This window comes from Patella vulgata, chromosome 1 (assembly GCF_932274485.2).
Source record: "Patella vulgata chromosome 1, xgPatVulg1.2, whole genome shotgun sequence".
Classification (NCBI taxonomy): Eukaryota; Metazoa; Mollusca; class Gastropoda; family Patellidae; genus Patella; species Patella vulgata.
The window spans coordinates 12,719,947-12,747,430 of record NC_065879.2 but is presented as its reverse complement, the minus strand read 5'-3'; the positions used below and the strand labels follow the sequence as shown (position 1 = coordinate 12,747,430).

At 35.0% G+C, this 27,484-nt stretch overlaps 2 protein-coding genes across 5 annotated transcripts; one reads left to right on the top strand and one right to left on the bottom strand.

The window, feature by feature from the left end:
* On the bottom strand, nucleotides 1–19,285 carry LOC126808632 (uncharacterized). 4 transcript variants are annotated; one of them, XM_050533523.2, is made up of 12 exons: nucleotides 19,226–19,285; nucleotides 14,030–15,086; nucleotides 12,697–12,783; nucleotides 11,643–11,807; nucleotides 10,744–10,878; nucleotides 9,431–9,599; nucleotides 8,236–8,287; nucleotides 7,550–7,706; nucleotides 6,674–6,787; nucleotides 6,067–6,294; nucleotides 4,330–4,427; nucleotides 1–2,089 (listed from the first exon to the last, which is right to left on the bottom strand). In XM_050533523.2, the coding sequence occupies exons 2-12, from the start codon at nucleotides 15,027–15,029 to the stop codon at nucleotides 1,970–1,972; spliced, it is 2,325 nt and encodes a 774-aa protein (XP_050389480.1). In that variant the 5' UTR covers nucleotides 15,030–15,086; nucleotides 19,226–19,285; the 3' UTR covers nucleotides 1–1,969. The 4 variants fall into 4 exon arrangements, with proteins under 4 accessions (XP_050389480.1, XP_050389478.1, XP_050389479.1 ...); XM_050533521.2 differs by having other exon boundaries at nucleotides 19,203–19,283; XM_050533522.2 differs by lacking the exon at nucleotides 19,226–19,285 and adding an exon at nucleotides 19,067–19,188.
* On the top strand, nucleotides 19,278–26,251 carry LOC126808667 (proteasome subunit beta type-7). The gene is made up of 8 exons (XM_050533591.1): nucleotides 19,278–19,422; nucleotides 21,103–21,184; nucleotides 21,449–21,546; nucleotides 22,340–22,480; nucleotides 22,877–22,992; nucleotides 23,399–23,457; nucleotides 24,208–24,359; nucleotides 25,506–26,251. The coding sequence occupies exons 1-8, from the start codon at nucleotides 19,361–19,363 to the stop codon at nucleotides 25,621–25,623; spliced, it is 828 nt and encodes a 275-aa protein (XP_050389548.1). The 5' UTR covers nucleotides 19,278–19,360; the 3' UTR covers nucleotides 25,624–26,251.
* The last annotated feature ends 1,233 nt before the right edge of the window (nucleotides 26,252–27,484 follow it).

The following is a 27,484-nucleotide window of genomic DNA, read 5'->3' as shown; positions in this document are numbered from 1 at the left end:
GATTAAAATTGAATATGATACGTGTTTAAAATTAACTGTATAATAAATAAAATATACTCTTCAAAAAAAGAAATGCACAGCCCATTTTTTATTTGAACGGGATCGTTCTTTCCATAAATCTTACTTGTTTTTAATGTCATTATGTAAAGATAAAAGAAATTCATTATTGGTTTTAAATGTACGGTCACTAATTGTGACTGGTCATACTTTTTACCAAAATTGTACCACGACACATGAGTTTAATAACTTCACAAGCTTTTCGCATGAAACCCATTCTAAAGCATATGCGTGAGGTAAAAATATGGCGTTGCTTTTGGTGTAGTCAGTTTTTGTCGACAAAGAAAATCTTTAGACATGCCAAGCGTTGCTAGAAGCAGCACCGTGGACGAATCTGTACATGTCGCGGTTGGATAGAAAGGGGAAAAAAGTAAGGTTTGGGGATAAACATACGAGTAATTTTCAATAAGCGTAGGGAAAATAATAAAATAACTAATGAAACGAAAGAATCCTAAAATTGAAACGGAAAAAGCCAAAATAAAGAATCGATGATGTCTTCGGCCTCAGTACGAAGGGGGTTCGGAAATGGAGATTTTGCACGGTTGACACAAAAGTCCATACGAATTTTGCTTCTTCAGACTTAGATCGTAACTACTACTACCGTCTTAGGGAGACTGAAGCAGGGCCGTAACTAGCCCAAGCACCACAGGTTAAAACTACTAGAGTTCTATTTAAACAACCTGGGTAAATAAAGATTTAAAATGACTTGCATATCATATATCTGTCTCTTTTATTTGATGTCTGAAAGTGGATCATTCTTACACTTATTGTGTATTTGACTCCTGTCAATGGTTTTGATACATAAACAATGGTTTTGATACATAAACAATGGTTTTGATACATAAACAATGGTTTTGATACGGTTTTGATACATAAACAATGGTTTTGATACATAAACAATGGTTTTGATATTTTGATAGATAAACATGCATATAATATACAACATCAACAATAGATATATAACATTTCAACACTAAAGGTTACTTTAGTTCAGTTGCCTTAACCGAAAATATCCCAATACAAAAACAAGAGTAACAAATAAAGCTTCTATATAAAAACAAAAAATATATCAGATATCATCTGAGAATATGGACCAATAACAAAAAAATTCGTTGCATACATGACAAAGGTTATAATAATAATAACAATACCTCATGTAATATTATAATATTGATCAGCCCGGCTGTCTCTTGCCCGCATCTCTCTCGAACTCTAAGAAAGGCACTCGCCCGGGATTTGGCACATTAACAGTATAAAATGTATCTCTTTGAAATGTATCAATACAGAAGGAAACAATATCTTTTGGAGTATTGTTGTCTTAAAACGTAAAACACTTTTTAAAATATTTGATATCAGCTGCCTAAAAATATATATTCAGATTTCTCTATTATCATATGAAAATCGCTTTCATTCTAATGTTGCTGGATGAAATTTTAGTATTCCAAACGCTAAAAATTGTAAATTATCCACAAAGAAATACAATCTCTGGAGGTCTCCAGCAGATAATTCTAACAAAAATCCATAGTAGATAGGATTCAGGAATACAAAACAATCATAAAAGCCAACAACTTAATTACTTCCTCGAGCAGACAATCCATGCTGCACTGCTAGGCGTCTCTGTCAATCGTGACTAACTCCAAAATTATCTTTTCTTATTAGTACACATATTTTTTAATTTGTGAAATTATGTTATTAAATACTAGCATACATCCTGGCCTATGACCTCACTCCCTCAAACATTAGCAGATTTAATGATTTGTTACCTCACTCTAACTTCCTCAAATACTAGCAGTTATTAAATACTTCCTGACCTTTGACCTCACTCTCTCTCTCAAATACTAGCAGTTATTAAATACTAGCAAACTTCCTGGCCTATGACCTCACTCTCTCAAATACTAGCAGACATCATGACCTATGAATTGTTATCTTCACAATATAAATGATGTTTTATTGAACTGAGTTTACTCTGTAATGCATGGATCTCCTTTTTAAACAAGGCTTCTTCTTCTAAAACAACCAGCTGTCGAACTTCCTATCAACAATAAATATAAATAATAAGGTCATTGAACATTTAGAAATAGAGAGCACACAGTGACATGCAGAGAAGGGGACAGCGGGCGACGGAAACAGGCATCCATATCAGAAGGGCTTCCAACAAGTTTCAACCAAAGAATGAAATTAAAATGAAATCTTGTTTTTTTTAAAATTTGTAATTATGGCTATTAACTTTGTTGTACAAGCTGCCATATTCAATTTGAATAAAAAGTTTATTTCATCAGCCTTTTCATATTTAAAATATCTGCCTTTCTCACATTTCTCAGTATGAGGCCCTATATTTGAGTCTTTGGGTCATATAATCAAGAAGATGGCCCCTGATATCACCAAACCTCTGCATGCCACTGAGAGCACATAGTAAAACAAACATAACACATCTTTTAAATGAGAAGTACTGGTCCCGAGTTCACAAAACATTCTCAGACTTAAGTTAAACATACATTATGCAAGAGCTAAATCTGTCTATTGCAGGTCTTTCTTTCGACCTGAAATGTTATCTAAATTATTAATTAGATATTAATTAACCTATCCAGACCATAATCAACTCTAGATGGTTACGCTAGCCTGCGATCTTTAGTGGATTATGAGCCGATTTACCGCATAACTTTCCTTCATGATTTAATGATTAAATGGATAATCGAGACTATGCTGTTTATGGTACTGACTTCAGTAATGATGATCGAGGCTAGGCGGAAATTTCAACCGCTTAGTTCTTGGTTCATAGAGGATCAATTTGAATGAAATTTTCAGCAGATTGCCTTTACATTATCTAGTTTTTAACTATTAATAGTGAGAACTGCCAATTCGTTATCGAATCTCCCATAATGTATCTAAGAATTTACCCAACTTTCAATCACTGTTTATGAGAAGTATCTTTGATCCAGAAACACAAAAATTTGCACATAGTTTCTTATTGATGTGTTTGATACATTAAAACGACAAAAGTTTTATAAAGGGCTATAACTGATCTAAAATAAGCCAAATTCTTAAGTCTCAGAATACTTTGTAAACTTGGGGCGTCATTTACATTTTTAGGAAAATTCCAAATTTTCCACTGGTTAATCCACCCTCATATGTAGGAGTGCGCAAATTGACTATTTAAAGGGACAATAACACTCTTGCTGGCTTGACAGCTCCAGAAAATAAAAAATAGCCTTATTCTAAGTACTAGATGTTAAGTGTCCTACCTGTTGTGTAAATTATCCATTACATCCTATTTTACTTGTCCAGAGGGTTCGAAAATATTTTAAAATCCAAGTCACATTTGAAAAGGTTTACGTTAGGCTTTTCAAATCGTTTAGTTGAATTTCTCCAATTTTTTAAATTAGGTGTGTTAAGATGAAATTTGTATCATCAATTAATTGGAATATTGTAAAATAGTACAATTTGTTAACCAGAATAAAGATTGGGACATATTATTCAGTTACAACAAGAGTGGTATTGAGCCTTTAAACAAACCCAAATTATCAATGGTAGATAATCTCCTGGCTTGGATTCAATTAGATTAAAACTTGTTTATATATCGTCCACATCCACTCGACACAAACTAGGTCATTTCGGGACTAACACATGGTTCAATTTTATTTCAAAAATTCACTTGGGCATAGGGGTCTTTAGCAGTGGGGGGAAACCGGAGGACCTGGTGAAATCCACGAGGTTGGACAGGTGACCCTACTCCTCGTCACGTACAACCAGGGAATCGAAACCACGCCAGTTGATTCAATGACAGACCTTATGATATAGCGCGCACATGCTAACCATTCGGCCATCCAAACCTCGATCCTTCAAATGATGTTCAGAGACTTTAAATATATTTTTGTAAATACTGAATGGAACAGATTAAAGACACTTTAATGATTAAAGATTAAAGATGCATTATGTAAGACTTAGATAAAGAGACAACCGTTTGTGCTGTAATAGTTCAAAAACAGATCATGAATATATTGAAAATTTACTTTATTCTGAGCCAAATTATTGATGTTTGAAGCTTGGCAAGATCTAGCATATATTGTTTATTATCGTAGCAACAGTCTCAATTATCCATGTCATCATTAAATGTTCTAATCCATTTAAATCTGGACCATCTGATAGTCTAGAAGGTTGATCAAATTTTGAATAAATTTTGATATAATAGTTTACATAATATTTGAAGCCAGAAGTCCTACAATAGGCAGAATTAGTGCTTACATAATGCATCTTTAATAAGCCACAACATACCTGTGTATTAAGACGATTTGTTTTATCACCAAATCTATAAAAGCATTGTCCTTTATTACAGCTGTAGAAAATATCTGGTTTACTTTCTAAATATATCTCTACAAAATAATATCATAAACCATGAGAGACATCTGCTACATGTACATCAATAAACCATGAGACACAATGTACATCAATAAACCATGAGATATAATGTACATCAATAAACCATGATACATAACGTACATCAATAAACCATGAGACATAACGTACATCAATAAACCATGAGACATAACGTACATCAATAAACCATGAGACATAACGTGCATCAATAAACCATGAGACATAACGTACATCAATAAACCATGAGACATAACGTACATCAATAAACCATGAGACACAACATACATCAATAAACCATGAGACATAACGTGCATCAATAAACCATGAGACACAACATACATCAATAAACCATGAGACACAACGTGCATCAATAAACCATGATACACAACATACATCAATAAACCATGAGACACAACGTGCATCAATAAACCATGATACACAACATACATCAATAAACCATGAGACACAACATACATCAATAAACCATGAGACACAACATACATTAATAAATCATGAGACACAACATACATTAATAATTCATGAGACATAACATACATCAATAAACCATGAGACACAACATACATCAATAAACCATGAGACACAACATACATCAATAAACCATGAGACACAACATACATCAATAAACCATGAGACACAACATACATCAATAAACCATGAGACACAACATACATCAATAAACCATGAGACACAATGTACATCAATAAACCATGAGACACAACGTACATCAATAAACCATGAGAGATAACGTACATCAATAAACCATGAGACACAACATACATCAATAAACCATGAGACATAACATACATCAATAAACCATGAGAGATAGAGAGAGGAATGGTGTTTAACGTCCACTCGACACAAACTAGGTCATTTCAGGACCAACACATGGTTCAATTTTATTTCAATAATTCGTTTACGCTTAGGGGTCTTTAGCAGTGGTGGGAAACAGGAAGACCCGGAGAAAATCCATAAAGTTGGACAGGTGACCCTACTTCTTGTCATGTACAACTAGGGAATCGAAATCATGCCAGTTGACTCAATGATAGACTTTATAACACAGTGCGCGCATGCTAACCATCCGGCCACGGTTATTAAGAAGGAAAAAATGTTGCCATACAACAAATAGAGAGAGAGAGGGAGAAATGGAGTTTAACGTCCACTCGACACAAACTAGGTCATTTCGGGACTAACATATGGTTTAATTTTATTTCATTAATTCGCTTGCGTGTAAGGGTCTTTAGCAGTGGGAGGAAACCGAAGGACCTGGAAAAAACCCACGAGGTTGGACAGGTGACCCTACTCCTTGTCACGTACAACCGGTGATTTGAAACCACGCCAGTTGACTCAATGACAGGTCGTATGATACAGCACGTACATGCTAACCATTCGGCCATCAAACCCCCCACAACGAATAGAACCATTGTATTGTGTAAACAGTCATCCAATATGTTGCATCCGATGGTTGTATGGATTAGTTGTATCGTGTAAACTCTGCTTAACTCACTAAGCCATCTTGGATCACCATATATCAATTCCCTTGGGACATAGACAAATGCAGCAGAAATGGGTAACTTTTAACACATTAATTTCATGCTTGTCCAAAAAATAACTTACCTACAACATAAACATCTTCTAAAGGTGTTAAAGATTCAGTTTGGGGGTTTTCCTTAACAACCGGTACGTATGTCACTGAGAATTGATAATGTAAGATGGCCGGTTTTAATCTCTCGTTCATCATTTTATCAACTCCAACACGAAAATTATCTCTTTCTTCCCGTGCTAAATATAAACCAAATACTACACCGTCACTTTCTATCCCAAAACAGATAGTTCCACCTTTCCCTGAAAATAACACAAATAATAGCCATTTTAATAATAAACATTTTAGACTAAGACAAAATGAAATGTAATGAGGTTTAATATCCAACTATTCTGCACCAACCGGGCTAATAAGGACAGGCATACACCATGCTGTTTTTTTATACGAGACATTTTGCCGTGGTAGCGGGGTGCCATTGGCCAACTCTTTTTTTGATATACAACTGTCATGTGGTCTTTAACTTGCTGCCACATGACACATCGTTTCTTTAATTTAGCAGCATAACCATGATACTTTTATATTTTATTGTATTTCAATTAAAGGTATCCAAATACAAAATAAGCAAATATTTTGTGCTGCAACAAATTCTTTTCAAAATCTAAACTGGATTCTACACAATACCTGTATTAAACATGCCGCAAGTAATTTCTGCAAGGAAATCTGGAGATACAGACGAGAGTGAGCAACTCGTTAATAGTTCAACAGTTGTAGTATTCTCCAATCCCGTGTTAGAATCTGTAAAATACAAAAGGCCAAATCACACAATAATTTTACATATTTTGGACGACAGAAGTTACTTTGAAAAGTTACATTCCGATACATGCCAATATCGAAAGAAACCAAAAACTTTGGGATATAAACCTATATTTCAAGTTTCGTCAAAATCGGATAAAAATTGTGACCTGTAGAGTGCCCTCAAACAAATTGTGGACGGACAAACAGACTGACTTTCGGCCCTACAGGGGCGACAACAATATACATTGACATGAAAATGTGGGCATATAAAAATGATGTGGGAGGATGGTTTTTATTTTTGTTTTTTTTTTATTTGTCAAAGAATCATGTTGCTTAACATCACATTTCAAGGTTCTACAATTGTCGACATTTAGGAATACAAATGAAAAATGAAATGAAATAGGGTTTAACGTCCTACTGTTCTGCACCAACTGGGCTAATGAAGACAGGCTTATACTATACACTGTGCTATGAGGGTTTATTTTGCCTGGACAGCAGCATTATGGCATACTCTTATATCGAATTCCAACTGCCAAGGGATCTTTTACGAGCACGCCAATATATACACGGGACCTCGTTTTTTCTTCCATCCGAATGTCTAGAAAGCTTTCCTTGTCAGGCCCTCCATCCTAAATATCACGATGAACTTCCTCTGCCAATGCAGGGATCAACCATGCGACCTACAGACTAGTGAGTCAGCGTCTTACCCATTTAGCCACGGTTGCTCCAGGGAATACAAACACAAATGACTAATTAACATACTGAGTATATAAAACTGTTCTCTATCTAATGGATTTGGTTTCTGTCCTGCGTTAACAGTTTGTATATCATCATTTTCATCATCCTCATCATCTGATATTTTAAATCTGTGTGATTCAGTTGGTTGATAATATTCTTCATCACTAGAATGTTCCTCATCCTATAAAAATAAATAAAACGATGTAGTGTATGAGCGTTGGATAGCAGAATGTCCTTTAAAATAAAAAAATCCAAGATATATTTTAGTGAATTAAATGGATTAATTCTGTGTGGAGAAGCAGAAGAATTTACAACCCATTTCATAACTTTTTGTTTTTAAGCAGAGCATTTTCTGTTTGAATAGAATTATATATGCTGACAGTGGACAAACAAAATGTTGTGATTAATAAAGCTTTATATAGGCAATGCTGGAGAGATAAGCTCTGAAGGCAATGTTGGAGAGATAAGCTCTGAAGGCAATGTTGGAGAGATAAGCTCTGAAGGCAATGTTGGAGAGATAAGCTCTGAAGGCAATGTTGGAGGGATAAGCTCTGAAGGCAATGTTGGAGAGATAAGCTCGGAAGGCAATGTTGGAGAGATAAGGTCTGAAAGCAATGCTCGGAAGATAAGCCCTGAAGGTATTGTTGAACAGAGAGAAGCTCTGAAGGTAAAGCTGGGGAGATAAGCTTTGAAGGTAACACTGGGCTTACCTTGAAATCAACAGGCTTGAAAATATGAGAATCATTGTCCTTTAATTTGACACTGTAAGAATAAAAACATTTAAAATTTTACAAATCTACTATATGAGAGAGAGAGAGAGAGAGGGAGGGAGTGAGAGAGGGAGAGAGAGAGGCTTTAATGTCCACTTGATACAGACTAGCTTATTTCGGGACTAACACATGGTTAAATTTTTTTCATTAATTCGCAACCCGTGTGGTTGGACAAGCGACCCTTCTCCTTGTCACATGCAAATGGGGAATCGAAACCTAGCCACTTGACTCAATGTGATTTCATACACACCTTAAACCATTAGACCATATACGCCCCCCCCCCCCTCCTCCTTCTGTGCGTCATTTCCCTTTTTCTGAAAATGTCAGATTTTCCACAAAATGAAAAGATCACTGGTAGATAAACCCCCGGCTTCAGTTCAATAATGGGATTAAAGAGAGGTTCATCAAAAGATTCCAGTGAAAATCACAGATGGTGCTTGTGGTGATGAATGTTAAACTACAGGGTGACCCAAAATTACCAGAACCAATAAAAATATTATTAAATCCTACAAAGGTCCAGCAAATTTCTTTAAACTTCAGTCTATGTACGATCATTTCCCAAAGTGTCAGTTATCTTGGTGGCTGTGTATAAAAGTCATGTTCTTTCCAAAATATGTTCCAATTGGAATCTGTGGTGTATGAGGCAAACTTGCATCCATAGCGCAAAATTGTCAATTAAATCAAACAAATTCCTCTTTGGGGATTTCTGTGGGGGTATCTCAAGGATAATGTGTACCAGAACAACCCTCAAACAACTGGTTTAATTAACTGAAGGCAGCAATCACAACAAAATCAGGGAAATCTCCATAGAGAGAAGTGTTGAATGATTGACAATTTTGCGTGATGTATGCAAGTTTGCCTCCAATGCCACAGAGGCCTTTTGGAGCATATTTGCTGGACCTTTGAAGGATTTAATAAAATTTTTATGGGTTCGGGTTTTTTTTTTTGGGGGGGGGGGGGGCAACCTTTTTTTTTAGCAGGAATGCTTAAACAAGATCTCCTGGCAGTTACAATTTAAAACAAAATGTCAGTGATTGTGGTTAATCTACACTGGCTGAATATTACAAAACATAACCCACAGAAGATGATGTTTACAGAATTTTCATGACAAAATAGATTGAGGAATAAATTTTACCTTGACTTTGAATTCGGTTTTTCCCCTCCATCTTTTTTATCTGTCTCCTTTTTATCGTAAACTGATCTGTCTAAAGTTATCATATAATTCTTCAATAGACGCACCCCTCGTTTATAGACAAATGACGGATTGGGAAATCTACACATTATTTTCAATGTTTTCTCCAACCCTAAAATAAATTAAGCAAATTTGATTGATGACAATTGTTGCTACTGGTACTTAAAATGTCAATACAGGAAGACCACACAACTCACAACAATAAATAAAATATAAATGTATTCTCCAACCCTAAAAAAAATGAAGAAAATTTTTGAAAATGTTTTGCTACTGGTACTTAAATTGTCAATACAGGAAGACCACACAGCTCACAACAATAAAAACAAGCCAACAGTGAGGCTGATGTCAAAAATGTATATGGAAAAGCAAATACATGGAAACATTATGACAAAACAGTTTGAAAGCCATCAGAGAAATATAAAACACATGATAACGGTGAGAGCTGTAAATTTGGCATATTACACTGGTCTTGACTGAAATTTTATATCCAATTCCTTTATGAACACCCACTGTTCATAAATGAAATGGAAGGGGGTTTAACATGCTACTTTACTGTACCAACCAGAATAATATAGACGGGTATACATTATGCTGTGTGCTATGAGATCAATTTGCCTGGACATAATTGAAATAAAATGGGGTTTAACGTCCTACTGTTCTGCTCCAACTGGGCTAATGAAGACGGGCATATGTCATACAGTGTGCTAGGAGGGAAATTTTTCCTGGACAGCGGCGCTATGGCCTACTCTTATATCGAATTCTAACTGTCAAGGGATCTTTTACGTGCATTCCAATGTATACACGGGACCTCGGTTTTTCGTCTCATATACCAAGGGTTGTTTTACGTGCATGTACATGGGACCTCAGTTTTTCATCTCACTCAAATGACCCTTCGTTGTCGCTTGCCAGACTCTCTGTCCCACAACACTGTGAAGTGGGAACTATATTGGAATATCCTGATGAACTTTGTAGGACATAAGCGAGACTGAACACGGGATCAGGTTAGCGAGCCAACATCTTACTCACTGAGCCACCATGGCTCCTCAAATAAAATAGAGAGAGCGAGAGAAATGGGGTTTAACGTCCACTCGACACAAACTAGGTCATTTCGGGACTAACATATGGTTTGATTTTATTTCAATAATTTGCTTGCGCGTAGGGGTCTTTAGCAGTGGGAGGAAACCGTAGGACCTGGAGAAAAACCCACGAGGTTGGACAGGCGCTCAAATGAAAGGAAACAAAAGAGGTTTCTGTACCTTGAAGTTGATATAGGTCATTCCGTCTTGCTCTGTGCTGATAAATTATAGAACATACACAAATTAAAGAATTATAGGCTATCTTCTCTTCATCATCTCTACTGATATCTATATTAGATATACTGTCACACACCTCTATATTAAATATATAAAAAAAACATGGGTTGCCAGGCAATATAACATACCCCATATCAGTTTAGTTGTCCAAGTAGTCCACAATTCATTCTTTTGTAAATAATTGGAGTATTTACTAGAGACACTAAAAATTGATCAAGTAACAATTCATAATAATTAAAATTTGATGGGTCTCTGTAATGAAATCCAATGTGGTTAAGGGAGATTCTATAACAAGTTGGCAGTTCTCACTATAATAGTTAAAAACTAGATAATGTAAAGGCAATTTGCTGAAAATTTCATCCAAATTGATCCACTATCAACCGAGAACTAAGCGGTTGAAATTTCCGCCTAGCCTTGATCATCATTACTAAACAGCATTTAATCGTTAAATTGTAAAGGAAAGTTATGCAGTAAATCGGCTCATAATCCACTAAAGATCGTAGGCTAGCGATGCCATCTAGAGTTGATTATGGTCTGGATAGGTTAATTAATGACTAATTAATAGTTTAGATAACATTTCAGGCCTAAAAAAGACCTGCAATAGGCAGATTAAGCTCTTGCATAATGCATGTTTAATGTCCTACGGTACTGCTACGACTGGTCTTTATGTCTGGATCATTTTCAGAAGCTTTAAAACATAATATGTGCCTGTAGATTGGGAAATTATTCTGCAATTTGTGATCCAAAACTTATAAATTTGGCATGAATGGACAAACAATAAAGGTAACGATGATATATATATTTACACATTAAATGTGGGCAATAATTTAACAGAATCTCACCTAACAACCATTTCAAAGTTTGTACAGTTGAAATCTTGTACCCTATTCTAGGGTTGTTTATCAGATTGTTGATTAAATCCAAAGACTGGATAATCAAACATGGGACTGGACAAAACAAAGTCACTTTAAGTATATCAAAAATACCCAAATTCTTCAATAATTTACCTGTAAAAATCAAAATGAAAAAACTGTGACAAATGATGACTTAATCTACAATTTGCAAAGATGAATGAACAAATTTGGACAATTTATTGTGAAAAAAAAATATAACATGTACATTTAGTTAAGATATACAGGGCCCTGTTTCTCGAAATCTTAACTAAAGATAAAATCCAAATTTTAGTTGATACTTCAGTTTTGATTGGCTAAGCACTAAAATCAATCTATTATTATCCAATCAAATTACTAAAAGTTGGATGTTATCTTAGTTGAAATTTCGTGAAACAGGCCCCTGGAATCTATTTATATTGTCCAGGAATCGGCCATCACAAATTGAAAGTTTGTCCTTCGATGTAGACTTCTACACGGAACAAGGTTGTCAAGTTTCATGTCAATCGTATTTGAATAGATGTCACTCTGAAGAACAGCAGCAACAAGATGAGTAGCACATGCGTCAATATCGAAAGGAACCAAGATATTTGGGATATAAACATATCATATATGAAGTTTCATCTAAATCGGACAAAAATTGTATCCTCTAGAGCGTCCACAACCTTGGTATTATATGCTTTTACACTATTTGCGGGACGTTTCGGTCTGATTTTCACGAAATTTGAACTCAACTATAATTACTTTGTAACAGTGATACATTAGAACGTTTTTTTTTTAAAAACAAATAAAAATTGTGACCTTTAGAGTGTCCACAAGCTAAAAACGTGATTTCTCAAGAATCAGGGACCATAATCTAGGAAATTAGAGTCCGATATGTGCCAATATGGATAGGAACCAAGACCATCAAAATCACCTGCAGAGCACATAATTCTGATAAAATTTCAGACATACATGTAATCTTTAGACTGCGTACAACAATAATAAAAAAATTAAGAATACCTACCCACCATGACTTTATGTCTCGATAGATTACATAATATACTTATGGCCATTTGTTGAATGTTGTGGTCCAGTAGGGGCGGAGAGACTCCTGTAATCATAACAATAACTGAACAGTAAATCATGTTGGAAATAAATCAGAGACAGACAACTGCTTCGTTTGTGTCTTACCCAACCACAATTGAAACCAAAAGATATCAAATTAACTTTTTATAAAAATAATTCACAATGCAAAACAGAGAGAGAGAGACATGATGTAGGGAAAACAAATACAGTATTATATCGTGTTTAAGTCAGACCCACACTTCTTCAGGTAACAACAAGCATGTTACCTCCTTGTAAGAAGCGGCTACCATGCTAATATTATGTGTACATCTCATTTAAAACTGATTTATGACCATCAGTAAAATTATTACAGTAGATAAATTGAAAAGTTTTTATGATTAACATCATTTTGATAACATCCACTCAACACAAACTACATGTAGTCATTTCAGGACTAACATATAATTCACTGGCACGTAGGGGTCTTTAGCAGTGGGAGGAAACCGGAAGACCCTGAGAAAACCCACGAGGTTGGACAGGCGACCCTACTCCTTGTCATGTACAAGCGGGGAGTTTACACATCGCGAATTGACTCAATGACAGACCTTCTTATCCAACGCGCACACATTAACCATTCGGCCACCCAACCCCCCTGATTCTTAAGAACTACATATATATGATGGCTACATCGAGCAGCAATGTCTCAGTGAGTAAGCAGCTGGTTTTCTAACCAAGCAATCCTGGGTTCAATCAGGATATTCCCGAGCAGTTTCCCCTTGTCAGTGCAGTGCGGGACAGAGAACCCCAGAGATTTTAAAAATATCCCAAGGGGTCAACAAGTTGAAAAAGGTTGGCAACGATATAGCACAGTATACATGAAACGGTTCATTTCATGGTACTTTAAGTTCCGTACCATGGTTTGGAAAACAGATTTTTTTTATCTGTGTGTTTTCTTCCAATACTCAACTATATCATGCAGAGTTATGTCCCCCTGTAGTTCAAGTAACAAGTAGGGAAAGATGGCTTCCGGCAATGAAACATTCGTCTCCAGCAAACCACAAATCACAGATTTGGAAACATTTTGGATTAAAAATTCCAGATGGAAAAGTGTGGATAATAATGTAACATGTCGCCATTAAATGACATGTTGATAAGTAACGTATCATGGGGTCCATATCCTGATATGTACATGTATTGTATTGTGGCGTCCATATTGTGATACAAATGTACATATCATTAGCATATCGTGTAGCCCTAAATGTCATAGACCATCGCAATACACAATACTTTACCTGACAAACAGCAAAGTTGGGCTTGAGCTTTATAATACAGAACCCCAGTACACAGTGGCATCTTAAATATCATGTCCTCAGTTACCATAACAACCATCCCATAATCTATAGCCAAAACAACCACATAGCTACCATAGTTATTCAAAACTTTACATCTGATGAACGTATCATCATGCTTAACAACCAGATATTCTCCAACCGTTGCCATGCATTGTTCTAATTCTTCAGACGCTAATAAAAGTTCTATCTTTTTGGCAGTAAGGATGACTTTTTCGCCTATCTGGCACCAGAAATATGGACCTGCCACAACATGTGTAACTAAAATATCTTTCCAGGATTCTTCTGGGAAGCTGTTGGTACTTTGTGTGGCCAATCCATGGCCATTCCGGAGAAAGTGTTCTGTAACATTAACATCTTGAGATCCGCTTGTATCAAACAGACGACACTCCCAAGCAGTCGGACTACAAGCAGCAATACTTGCTTGTTCCACTGGATCTTTCGAATTGCTGGGAATTACGCTAAAATCAACGGATCTGAAGTCTTCTCCGATTTGTCCAACGAGATGTTTCCCTTCACATAATTTCTTCAAGCAAGTTGTACTAGCAGAGGTAAATTTCAAAAGAGGGCTGTTTGTGAGTCGAATCAAAGCCATGATTTTACTGATAAATTGTGAATTTGTCATTGGTTCTTGTTGACAGACATGAGCCATTGACAGCAACCACAGAATTTGTAGAGCTAACATCAAGAGTAATATATTCATGCCATCAAGAGGTGAAACGGCAGTAGCCAAATCCAAAATGTCTTCTAAATTTGTCAATATCCCAGCCTGTAAACAGATTTGTCTAGTTGTTGGTGAAACGTGAACCGATCGAAGAAGATCAGATAAAACTGTCATGGATGCCATTCTTGCTGATCTGTCATTCTTCAACCCACAGACTTCACACAAATATTCTACAATTGCAATGTGCTCAGTTTCTTCATCTACCATAATTTCAGCCATTTTTGTGGGATGTATTCACTGTCTCAGTTATTTGACATTAATTCTTCATCAACATGCCTGGAAAAACAAATAATGATGATCATTGTGTGATAAACATAATTTAAGTGTATTGTAAAAAGAATTTTTTATTTTACAGTTGCATACATATGTTTTTCATTTCTATTTTTCAATGGTGTCATCAAGTTCGTTTAGCAGAAGGCGACGTATTTTTAACTGCATGTTGTGTTGCAAATACTGACGCTAGCGAGGTAACTCAGGTAAGCAGGGTCTTATTTTCTCACTAAAATGTTCCTTTACATTGTTCAGGCGTTCACAGAGACTGACGCAGTAGGGTTGCCTGTCCAACCTCATGGTTCTCCGGGGGGCCCGACTAATCACCGGAATTCATTTACAATCACCGGAATTCACATATAATCACCGGAATTCACATATAATCACCAGAATTCACCAGAATTCACTTCGAAAACCCCTGATTCCTCCCACAAAACTAATTTATTTTAAATGTATAATACATTATAATGTAATAAATTACTATTTTGATATCTCCACAGGCCAAATAAAGGCCCTGTGTGTGTATTTATTTGAAAGACTACCGGAATTCATTTCAAATATATGCATCATGGTTATGATTACGTAGGGCGCGTCGTATTACCCAAAATGCCGAACTCCAAAATAACACTAAAAAACAATTTGCGTCGAGTTACCCAATAACTCCAAAATAACAACCAATAACTTCATAAATATTGACTGTGGAAACACAAAATAACAATTTAGTATGAGTTTAAGAAGCGTGACTGGTTTTTGTCCATATCGGAGGTTCACGGGAGATAACTTGTGTATGTGATTTTTGTTGACAAGAAACTTATGTATACTTTCATTGCAATTCGTTGTAATGTATTGTAATTAGAGATTGATTAATAGTTTATTAAAACAGTAATTATATGCATGAAACATATTATGGTATATATCGTGCAATAAACAATTTAATATTATAGCTATATTTATTTATTTATACTTGCAAATTGTGTCGATTGTCACTTTCTGTCATCGAGTCATCGACATCGTAACTTGTTTTGAAATAAATAAATGAAATCATTTTAAATAAGTTCCACTGACAAATAGCTATATTTATTTATTTATACTTGCAAATTGTGTCGATTGTCACTTTCTGTCATCGAGTCATCGACATCGTAACTTGTTTTGAAATAAATAAATGAAATCATTTTAAATAAGTTATTTATTTATTTATACTTGCAAATTGTGTCGATTGTCACTTTCTGTCATCGAGTCATCGACATCGTAACTTGTTTTGAAATAAATAAATGAAATCATTTTAAATAAGTTCCACTGACAATTAATTGTCTTTGTTCAGAGTATTCTCATGTTATGATAGTTTATTATGTTGTAATTGTACGTGGTTTGTCACTTTATACAATGACAATATTTACATTTAATAGGATTTGTAAATCCGATATTTTGACAATTAAAGGGAGATTACTCGACATGTGTGGAGAAAATCTTGTAACTCGTCAAATTTGAGATGTTTCAAAACAATTATGTGTAGAACCTGTTTGTAATTCATCAAAATGCCTCTTTTATCAGCATTTCAGTCCTAATTTTAACTTACAATATTATTTGACCAAATCCATACACCGGAATTCACTTTGGAGATATCAGAATTCGCCCGTACAATCTTCCTATTTACTTATATTTTTCCATTAATATTAATATTGAATTACTTTAAAACACATAAAATCACTGGAATTCACATTGAAACCACATAAACACTGGAATTCACATTGAAAACATATAAACACCGGAATTCACTTTCAACATATCTGAATTCGCACTGAAGACTATGGTGGCCTATCGTTATTATTCAGGATTTAACAAAATTTCTTTAAAAACCTAAATAAAATGAAATGAAAATGAAAATCGGAATTCACTTACAAAATATCTGAATTCGCACTTTAGACCTTCATATTTACTAATATTTTACATTAATAAAAAATTACTTTAAAACACCGGAATTCACTTTGAGAAAATCGGAATTCGCCCCAAGACAATTGTATTTACCTATATTTTGCATTTATATTAATACTAGAATGTATCTGCTGTAAAACGATATTTCCAGATGGTCAACTCGGGGAAACACAATAAAAACACAGCAGTTATCCATGTAAAATGTCAAACCGAACATTTCTCGAATGTAGATGAGCTAAGTTTATTCGAAAATTAACTTAGTAATAATCAGCCAATCAAATAATCATAAAGTCTCATCAATAATGGTTTGGATGTTTTCATAAATAATCCGTTGTAGCATGAAGCAGTCCAGATTAAATGAAGTGTAATTTTAATAATATGCCAATAGTAGGCATATAGAATGTTCACCAGTTAATTGTCATTGTAAAAGGTGACAAATCACATACAATCACACCTCCAAAAAACATAAACTATGATAACATGAAAATGAGAATTTATTTATTTCTAAACAAGTTACGATGTCGATGACCGAAAGTGACAATCGGTGCAATTTGCAATTATAAATAAATAAATATAGTTATAATATTAAATTGTTTATTTTAATAAACTATTATCAATCTTTTATTACAATACATTACAACGAATTGCAACGAAAGTATACATTAGTTTCTTGTCAACAAAAATCACATACATGAGTTATTTCCCGTGAACCTCCGATTTGGGCACAAATGAGCCAGGCTTCTTAAATTCAACTAAATTGTTATATTGTGTTTCCACAGTCAACATTTTTGGGGTTATTGGCTGTTATTTTGGAGTTATTGGGTAATTTGACGCAAATTGTTATTATGTGTTATTTTGGAGTTCGGCCTATTGGGTAATACGACGCGCCCTACGTTATCATAATCATGATGCATATATTTGAAATGAATTCTGGTAGTCTTTCAAATAAATTCACCTACAGCGCCTTTATCTGGCCTGTGGAGAGATCAAAATGTATTATACATTTAAAATAAGTGAGTTTTGTGGGAGGAATCAGGGATTTTAGAAGTGAATTCCGGTGATTGTAAAGGAATTCCGGTGATTAGTCTACCCGTCTCCGGGTCCTCCGGTTTCCTCCCACTGCTATTTAAGACCCCTACGCGCAAGCGAATCATTGAAATAAAATTAAACCATGTTAGTCCCAAAATGACCTAGTCTGTGTCGAGTGGATGTTAAACTCTCACACTCTCTCTCTTTTAAATAGTGATTGTAAAGGAATTCCGGTGATTAGTCTACCCGTCTCCGGGTCCTCCGGTTTCCTCCCACTGCTATTTAAGACCCCTACGCGCAAGCGAATCATTGAAATAAAATTAAACCATGTTAGTCCCAAAATGACCTAGTCTGTGTCGAGTGGATGTTAAACTCTCACACTCTCTCTCTTTTAAATAGTGGGCCGGTTTCACAAAATTTTAACTAAGATAAAATCCAAATTTTAGTAATTTGATTGGATAATAATAGATTGATTTTAGTGCTTAGCCAATCAAAATTGAAGTATCTACTAAAATTTGGATTTTATCTTTAGTTAAAATTTCAAGAAACAGGATAATGTAAATTATTCTATTACTACATGCAAATACAAGCAAATATCATTGAATACGGCCATTGAATAACCTATAGTTGTATTCAATGGCCATTGAATAACCTATAGTTGTATTCAATGGCTTGAAAACGTACTACTTTGGTCCAGAATGAGCACTATGTCAAACTGTAATGACGTCACAACTAGGCAACCACAATTTTTGTAAAAAAGAAAGAAAAAAGGGCGGAACCTATGAGTATGATGAATTTTTACGTTATAGTTTATAGTGGTAATGGTTTTTTTTGATAATCTAGATAGTACAGTGTATTTTGAGATTTGCATGTACATGTAGTTATAGAATAAAAACAGAACTCAATGACCATTGAATACCGCTCGGGTTATTCAATGGTTCAAGAGAGTGTATCCCTATGGTCATTGACTTGAGTTCTATCTAAGATGTACTCAATCAAAGTAGCTCAAAAAATAGGACACACACACAATTTGGAACTTTGGTTTTTTGATATGACATCACATTCCAATTTCATTGTCTCTTTTACATCTAAATCGATTTTAAAAAGTGCATGTAGAGAAGACTATAAACATGGGAAAGAAATTAATATTGAAAAGCCCACGTTTTTGTAGTCTCTGACTGAACCTTTTCTTTTTTTTATTTTCACCGGATATATCATCTTAAACATCCAGACTCTATATTATTTTGTGCATCCAAGACTAGACGAATCTCAACCAATCAAATACGTCTGATCCATTCAGCCCTTGCGAAAATTAAAACATGGCGTCCACTGTTGCTGTAGAACTTCCACACGGTGGTTTTTCTTTTGATAACTGTAAAAGGTATATGTATTTGAATGGAGAGAGCATTCACATTATTGTAAACAAGACACCAGTTTTTACATGACAGCTTTTTTCGAAATTTTGACTTCATGAACAGAAAATTCCGGCCAAATGATTATAGTCAAGACCTTTCAAATAATTTCTAGCCCTGAATCCTAATGTGACTCAACAAATTTGATAGCATAATTCATAAATATCATGGACATGCATATGTTTGGCCAATAAAACCCCTAAACAAGTTGATTTTAGATATATATAGATGAAGGTGTAGTTACTTTAGTAATGGTGTCTGGTCTGACTAGCCTCTCACCGTTACTCACTTAGTGTCTTCTGTCTTGTCCCCGGAGCAGGTCGTTTCATCCCACTACATGTTCACCCCGGGCTGTTTCATCCAGGCTGCTTTATCCCAAATTTACACGGGTCCTTTCATCCCACTTATATCGAGTCGTTTCATCCCACAAATTTAAAAACCAGTATTACATGAATTTTTAATATTTTATTTATACATTAATACCAATAACAATATGTCAATGCAATTTTATCATGAATAGTTGGTTTCAGTATAACAGGTTTGCCAGTTATAGAACAGATCAAAGAATAAAATCGGTAATCAACAAAAATCGATAAAAAATTAGGTTGGGATGAAACAGCCTGGGGTGAAACGGTTGTGGGATGAACTGACACGCATCCTCTTGTCCCTTTTATCATAAATATGAAAATAACGAAGAGTAATTAACACCACCTCACTTCTAACTCTAAGGCTATTTTACTGCCATTAGGAAACCCGCGCTTGGGCATACCAGAGGTCACAGTGTCGCAGTTATGTTCAGCCAGTATTCAAAATTTAGGAATTTAGGAACAGACAGTGACTGAGTGAGGGGCTAGTCTGACCAGACACTGTTACTAAAGTAACTAATGATGGTAAAACAGGACTGAGATTTCAGATCTGACAGAATTGCAATCATGCAGAGTTATTGGCTTCTATTAAACCCCATAGCTGATGCAGTCTAAGTATAGTATACTCAAACCATATTACGGTCTTGAGCATGCGCTGCCAACAGAAGTGCAAATATTTCACCAATCACTATTCACTGAATATACTACAGTGACACCCACCATTAAACATTCATATATGGCATAGTTTGTCAGCTGTTATTCTTGAATGGCGCTGTTCAGGTGGCAGGGGGTCGTGTGGGGGGGGGGGGGGCGGAATGGTTAGCACGTGCACACTGTATCATAAGGTCTGTCATTGAGTCAAGTGGCATGGTTTTGATTCCTTGGTTCAAGGAGTAGGGTTGCCTGTCCAGCCTTGTGGGTTTTCTTCTGGTCCTCCAGTTTCCTCCCACTGCTAAAGACCCCTACGCACAAGCGAATTATTGAAATAAAATTGAACCATGTGTTAGTCCCAAAATGACCAAGTTGTTGTCGAGTCGACGTTAAACCCTATTTCTCTCTCTCTGTTCAGGTGGCAGACATCATACGAATGTAAATAATATCAACCTTACAAGTCTCAACATTGATTAACTGAACATTGATTAACTGTTCAATATATTCTTGCAATTTACAAATATAGGGTACATGTATGTACATGCTTTTATCAGATTTATTAGCAATCTTTCATTAAACAGACAATTGTGTAGGCCTACCTTTTTAATTTTCTTGTTTATTATTTCTTTTCAGAAATGCGTTACTCGAAGATAAGGGATTCAAAGCACCAAAAGCCTACAAGACTGGAACAACAATCGCTGGAATTATTTTTAAGGTGAAGTCATATACTGTTCTGAATAGACCTACTGATTTGTATTGAACTATCTTTTAGATTCAGTACTGTCTTGCATATTCTATTTGAGTGAAGTTCATAGATTTACCCAAAACGGTGAGGGTTTTTATACGTTCCGGCGTAGGAATACTGGAACTCGTCTTGGTAGTCATGATTATTCCCAGTCGGGTCTCTGGATGAGAAAGTTGGTTTTATCGGTAAAATCACAACATTATTTATTGGTTGTTTTTTTTTTTATATTCACAGGATGGAGTTGTATTGGGAGCTGATACTCGTGCCACAGAAGATACAGTTGTAGCTGACAAAAACTGTGAAAAAATCCATTATATTTCATCTAATATTTAGTAAGTTTAAAATTAATTTAATTAATTAATTTAATTAACTGTGGTCAACAGTTTCCCCCCCCCCCCCCCCCCCTTGGTCTAGCCGAACCAATCCTTCAAACTAGGTCCTTGTTTGTACAGTAACTTTAAACAAGAAATTAATGTGACCTGAAGGTTTTCGACTTAAATGCACAATGCATAGTGAAGTTAATTGACCCACTGCCTCTTTTTTTATATGCCAACATGGAATTGTGGTCATATATTGTCGTCATCTATAGTGTTACAGAACTTGTGTTTAATACTATCGTGTTACAGAACTTGTGTTTAATACTATCGTGTTACAGAACTTGTGTTTAATACTATAGTGTTACAGAACTTGTGTTTAACACTATAGTGTTACAGAACTAGTGTTTAATACTATCGTGTTACAGAACTTGTGTTTAATACTATAGTGTTAAAACTAGTGTTACTGAATTTGTGTTTAATACTATAGAACCTCATGGTTTTTTTTCCAGGTCCTCCGCTTTCCTCCCACTGCTAAAGACCCCTATACGCAAGCGAATTATTGAAATAAACTTGAACTATATGTTAGCCCCGAAATGAACTAGATTTTTTTTAATACTACTATAGCGTTATAGAATAGAAATGTTTGTTGAAAATAAATCAACTATCAGTAGGTTGTATTTAATGCATACATTTCTCTTGCTAGCTTAAATTTCTTGATCTACTGTATATGGATTTGTGAGCTGACCCTAAGATCTTGCACATGTATCTGATAAGGAATGTTAATGTAATAATTTTGCTATATCTTTAGTTGTTGTGGTGCTGGTACAGCAGCTGATACGGAGATGACAACTCAAATGATAGCCAGTAAACTAGAACTACATCGTTTAGAAACAAGTCGTAAACCTAGAGTCTGTACAGCCAACAGATTACTAAAACAAATGTTATACAGGTACGTTATTCTCAGCTTTCATACCTCTCAATAGGCACATGTCACAGACTTTGTCAGATACAAATATTCATACAATGTATACATGTATATAATAATTTGTGCCTGAGAAGTCTGTGACATGTGCCTTATGTCCAGTCATGCTTATATATGTTGTGTGATAATCTGTACTTGAGAAAGTCGGAGACAGGTGCCCTATATCCAAGCTTGATACCTGAATGTAGACGTGTCTGTTAATTGTTTAAACTAATGTTTGTTTTTACATGTGACTTTGTTATAATCATCTTTATTAGCCCAGTCGGCGCAGATCAGTAAAACGTTGAATTCCATTTGATTTCTAGACATCTTGATTATAATAGTTAATATTCAATTCATAAATACCAATCTTATATTTTTTAGATATCATGGTTATATTAGTGCAGCTTTAGTATTAGGTGGTGTTGATTCTACTGGTCCTCATTTATACAGTGTATGGCCACATGGTTCAACAGATAAATTACCATATGTTACCATGGGTATAGCACTTTTATTACTTTCTAATTTTAGAGTATTTCTAAACACCATGATTTTATATATTGCCTGTTTACATGTATAGACCATGTCGATTCTGATCGAGAATGCATACGTATGTATGTAAGCATACATGTTGCGTACATTGGGGTGTTCCCCCTCCACATTTGTAGTTATGTGTAAGAGATACAATTGGTATTGAAAGAAAAAATGCTTGTGTTAGAATATTTCACAAACTAAGCATATATTACTCTCAGTTTTAACAAATATTTCACTTTTTTAACAAAATCTTTCACTTTTTTAACAAAATCTTTCACTTTTTTAACAAAATATTTCACTTTTTTAACAAAATATTGCACTTTTTTAACAAAATATTGCACTTTTTTAACAAAATATTTCACTTTTTTATAGGATCTGGTTCATTAGCAGCTATGGCCGTATTTGAAGATCGTTTTAGACCAGAAATGGAGGTAAAGTGTATGGTTAAATATAATTACCTTTGATTGCATTTGTATACCAAATTTGTACTACTTGATACAACCCTGTCACCCTTCTCAATTACATCTGGAGTTTTAATGATATTCGGTGCAAAATACATTAGTTTGATAGCCTCACGATCAGAAATACTTAACACACAATTTTAACCCGTTTCGATAAAAATATACATAGTTTTCTTCCTCTCAGTTATCATTTTGTGGCACATCATTCAAGTTTTTATGTTAATGAGAGATAACTCTAATTACTTCTTGCAGCAGATTAAATTAAAATCTGGATATGCACACACGATTGACAAATGATGAAGACTAGGCACTAATGTTGCTTTGTGGACAAAATTTCTCTTGGTCGTATGCCCATTCAGGGGGTATCTAGAAAATTTTGACAGGTTCTGATCCCAAATTATTAAGTCCTAGCTGCTGGATTGGGGATCCAGAGGCACCAGGCCAATGGAACACCTGGGGTCGCAACACTGAGAGCGATTTAAGACATAGTATTGTGTATTTAGATGAGATTTGAGGCAGAATTGAACCATGTTGCACTGTGTTTTCTTATAAAAACAAATTTTGGTAATAAATTGAGAGTTAACATCTCTATCCTTGATTTTTGTCAGCATACGTTTTCCGAAACCAAATTGGCCCAAGATATTCCCCTACCATCTTCATTAGCCTAGTTGGTGTAGAAAAATAGGATGTTAAACCCCATTTCATTTGCTTTTATTATAGAGAGAGGAAGCTATGAAGTTAGTACAAGATGCTATAAGGGCTGGTATATTTAATGATTTAGGTTCTGGTAGTAATGTAGATCTTTGTATAATAACTAAGGATAAAACAGATTATCTGAGAACTTATCAAGAAGCCAATCTCAAGGGTGTAAGGTAAGAATCATCTTGTTAAGGTGGGGGCAGGGCAAATGGTAAATGTGTGCGCGTTGGATCACAGGTCTATCATTGAGTAGAGTGACATGGTTTCGATTCTCTGCTTGTATATGAGTAGGAGTAGGGTCATTTGTCTAACCTCGTGGGTTTCCTCCCACTGTTAAAGACCCCTACGCCCAAGCAGATTATTGAAATAAAGTTTACTCATGTGTTAGTCCCGAAATTATCTATTTTGTGTCGAGTGGATGTTAACCCCAATTTCTCACTATATATCTTGTCACTTCCGACATCCGACTACTACCATATTCTGTGAAATCCGTCATCATCTGCATGTCCCGATGTATTTCCTTATTACTTCAACCCAAAAAGTTTTTAGTACTCTGAATAACGACATCAATCATCACGATTTGTGTTCAATTAGAATTGGATAATCCGGCCTTCAATCAGTGGGTGTTAACTGACAGGCAATCACCAATCAATTATCCGTGAGCTTAAAACATGTGTCGGTCTTTGTTGATTACCTGAGTTCTGGGTATATAAGGGTGCACTATAATAATACTTCCGGTATTCAAAGGTACAATTATACTTCCGGTATTGAGGCAATTGAGTATTCCGACATGCTTTGTAATCCGGCATATTGTATCGATCCTGTACTATGTCGGAATTGACGGAGTCCACTGTATATGTATTATTATTAAACATTTCTATCACACACAACTGTCACATGAATAGTAGTGACGTGGCGATTTCATCGAATTGCCAATTTATTCCATACCATTTGATATTCCATTTAATTAATTGATGCATGTCTTGGCATCCATCAGTTCTCTATGCCTTAAATCATTGGAGATGAGCACATTTTTAGAAAATTACTTGCATTTCTCAGTTTTATCTATTTGAGAACCGCAACATGCTGCTGTAAAATTTGTTGAGCATCAAGAACAGAAGTGTGTCATGCTATCACATAAATTGAGCAACGAAAACATCTGTGTCATGTTTTTTTTCTCACAAAAACTGTTGCATTTAAAGCATGTCATTTGTATTTGTTGGAAATGGAGAATTGATGTATGTTGTTTAATTTGTGACTGCCATAATTTTTGGTCCTTTCAACATCGATTACTAACAAAATTATTTCAAATTTTTCAGACAAGGATCTTACCGATATAAAAGAGGCACATCGGCTGTACTAAAAACAGAAGTTAAAAAGATTGAGCTGGAAGTTATAGATACCCAGGTTAAACCTCAAGCTATGGATACGGATTAATCCATCAGACGTTATTTATCATGTTTCATTTTTCAAAATGTTCATCAAGACGAGAAACTAAAGTTTCTGACAAGTAAAATTTAATACAAGACATCAATATGCGAGAGGACTTTAATTTACTAGAACTCTTTGAATTAATACATACTTAATTTGAATAGTGTTATTAACTTTGCCGGTTGGCAAACTGCTGTATATGCAGGTGTCAAGGCAATTTTTCACAGCACTTATAAAGCCATACTAGAACAATTCTTGGAGTTATCTCCCCTAAAATGTAAGATTTGATTTCATTTCGGATAAGTTTGTTTATTAGTCTTTAAAGGAAAGGCCCATCTTTCATTTTGACCCTTAATCTAAAATACACACCCACTTATTTTCTGTTGCTTTGGTCCGACACCGCTTTAATCTGAAGACACAAACAGTAATGTTTCTTTGTTATCAAAACTATGTGTAAAATCTTTTCTGCCGATTTGAAAGTAAATCTTGGTAAGATGAAAGCTAGTATCAAATTTATTATGTTTTAATTGTCAAGAGTAATATACTGTTATATCTATGGTTTTCTTGTGGAAGAACAAATAAAACAAGTGCTATATGGGTGTCATCTTCGATATGAAATAAATGTTATTTTTCATCCAAATTGTTCAAATCTAAATATATTTTAGGCCATAAAAAAAAGTATTCTGGTTCTCACACAATCCTTACCAAAAATCTGATGAGAGAAAGAGGTTTTATTTATTTGTTTTATTTTGTCAAAGGTTGGCTGATTTACTACTTGGCTAAGTGACTTCACACATTTCAAGGCACTAAATTTATCTCTTCATGTTGTTTTATGTATGATTATCCAATATCATTTATAATTGTCATCAACATTTATCAGGATTGTGTACTTGATGAATGGGGAACCACAGATGCTAAGTTGGTAAGACGCTGGCTCACTAGCTTGAAGGTCGCATGTTCGATCCCTGTATTGGCGGAGAAAGTTCAACAGAATTTTCCGATATGGTTTCCCCTTGTCAGTGGTGCAGGACGGAGGGCCTGACAAGGAAAGCTGTATGGTCGTTTGGATCAGACAAAAAACCAAGGTCCCGTGTATACATTGGAGTGCATGTAAAAAGATCCCTTGGCAATTAGAATTCGATATATGAGTGGGTCATAGTGCCACTGTCCAGGCAAATTTTCCTCAGCACAATGTATGGTATATGCCCGTCTTCATGAGCCCAGTCGGAGCAGAACAGTAGGGCGTTAAACTTCCAATATTAAATCCACCTACGCACAAGCGAATTATTGAAATAAAATTGAACTATGTGTTAGTCCTGAAACGACCTAGACTGTCAGGTGGACATTAAACCATATCTCTCTCTCTCTCTCTCTCTCTGGTGTAATCAGGGTAAAATATTTATTTCAATAATTAAACCCCATCTCTCTCTCTCCTGTAATCAGGGTAAAATTTTTACATGCAATAATCAATGAGACTTTTTATTTTTTTATATTTTAAAATAAAAACGGGTTATGCGACCCTTTCTAAGTGAAGCAGGATTTTCTGAGAACCAGAATATATGTTTTATATGGCTTAAAACAGATTGTTCATGTGTGGGTTTGTTCCTGATACTTGCCAAGAAAAGTGTTGAACTTATCAAGTCTGTATTAACTTCATAATAACTCGACTTCACAAAGCAATGAATGATGGTATTTATTTGGAGCAGTATTTAATTATGATGGAATTGACCATGCTTATTACATTATTATGGATGCTATGAAGGAAACAAACATTGTCATTATTTCTTGAATGACATTTAGAAGTAGAGGTACAATATTCATAATAACACAACTTTATGGATTTACCACTTCTTAGTTTATTACATAC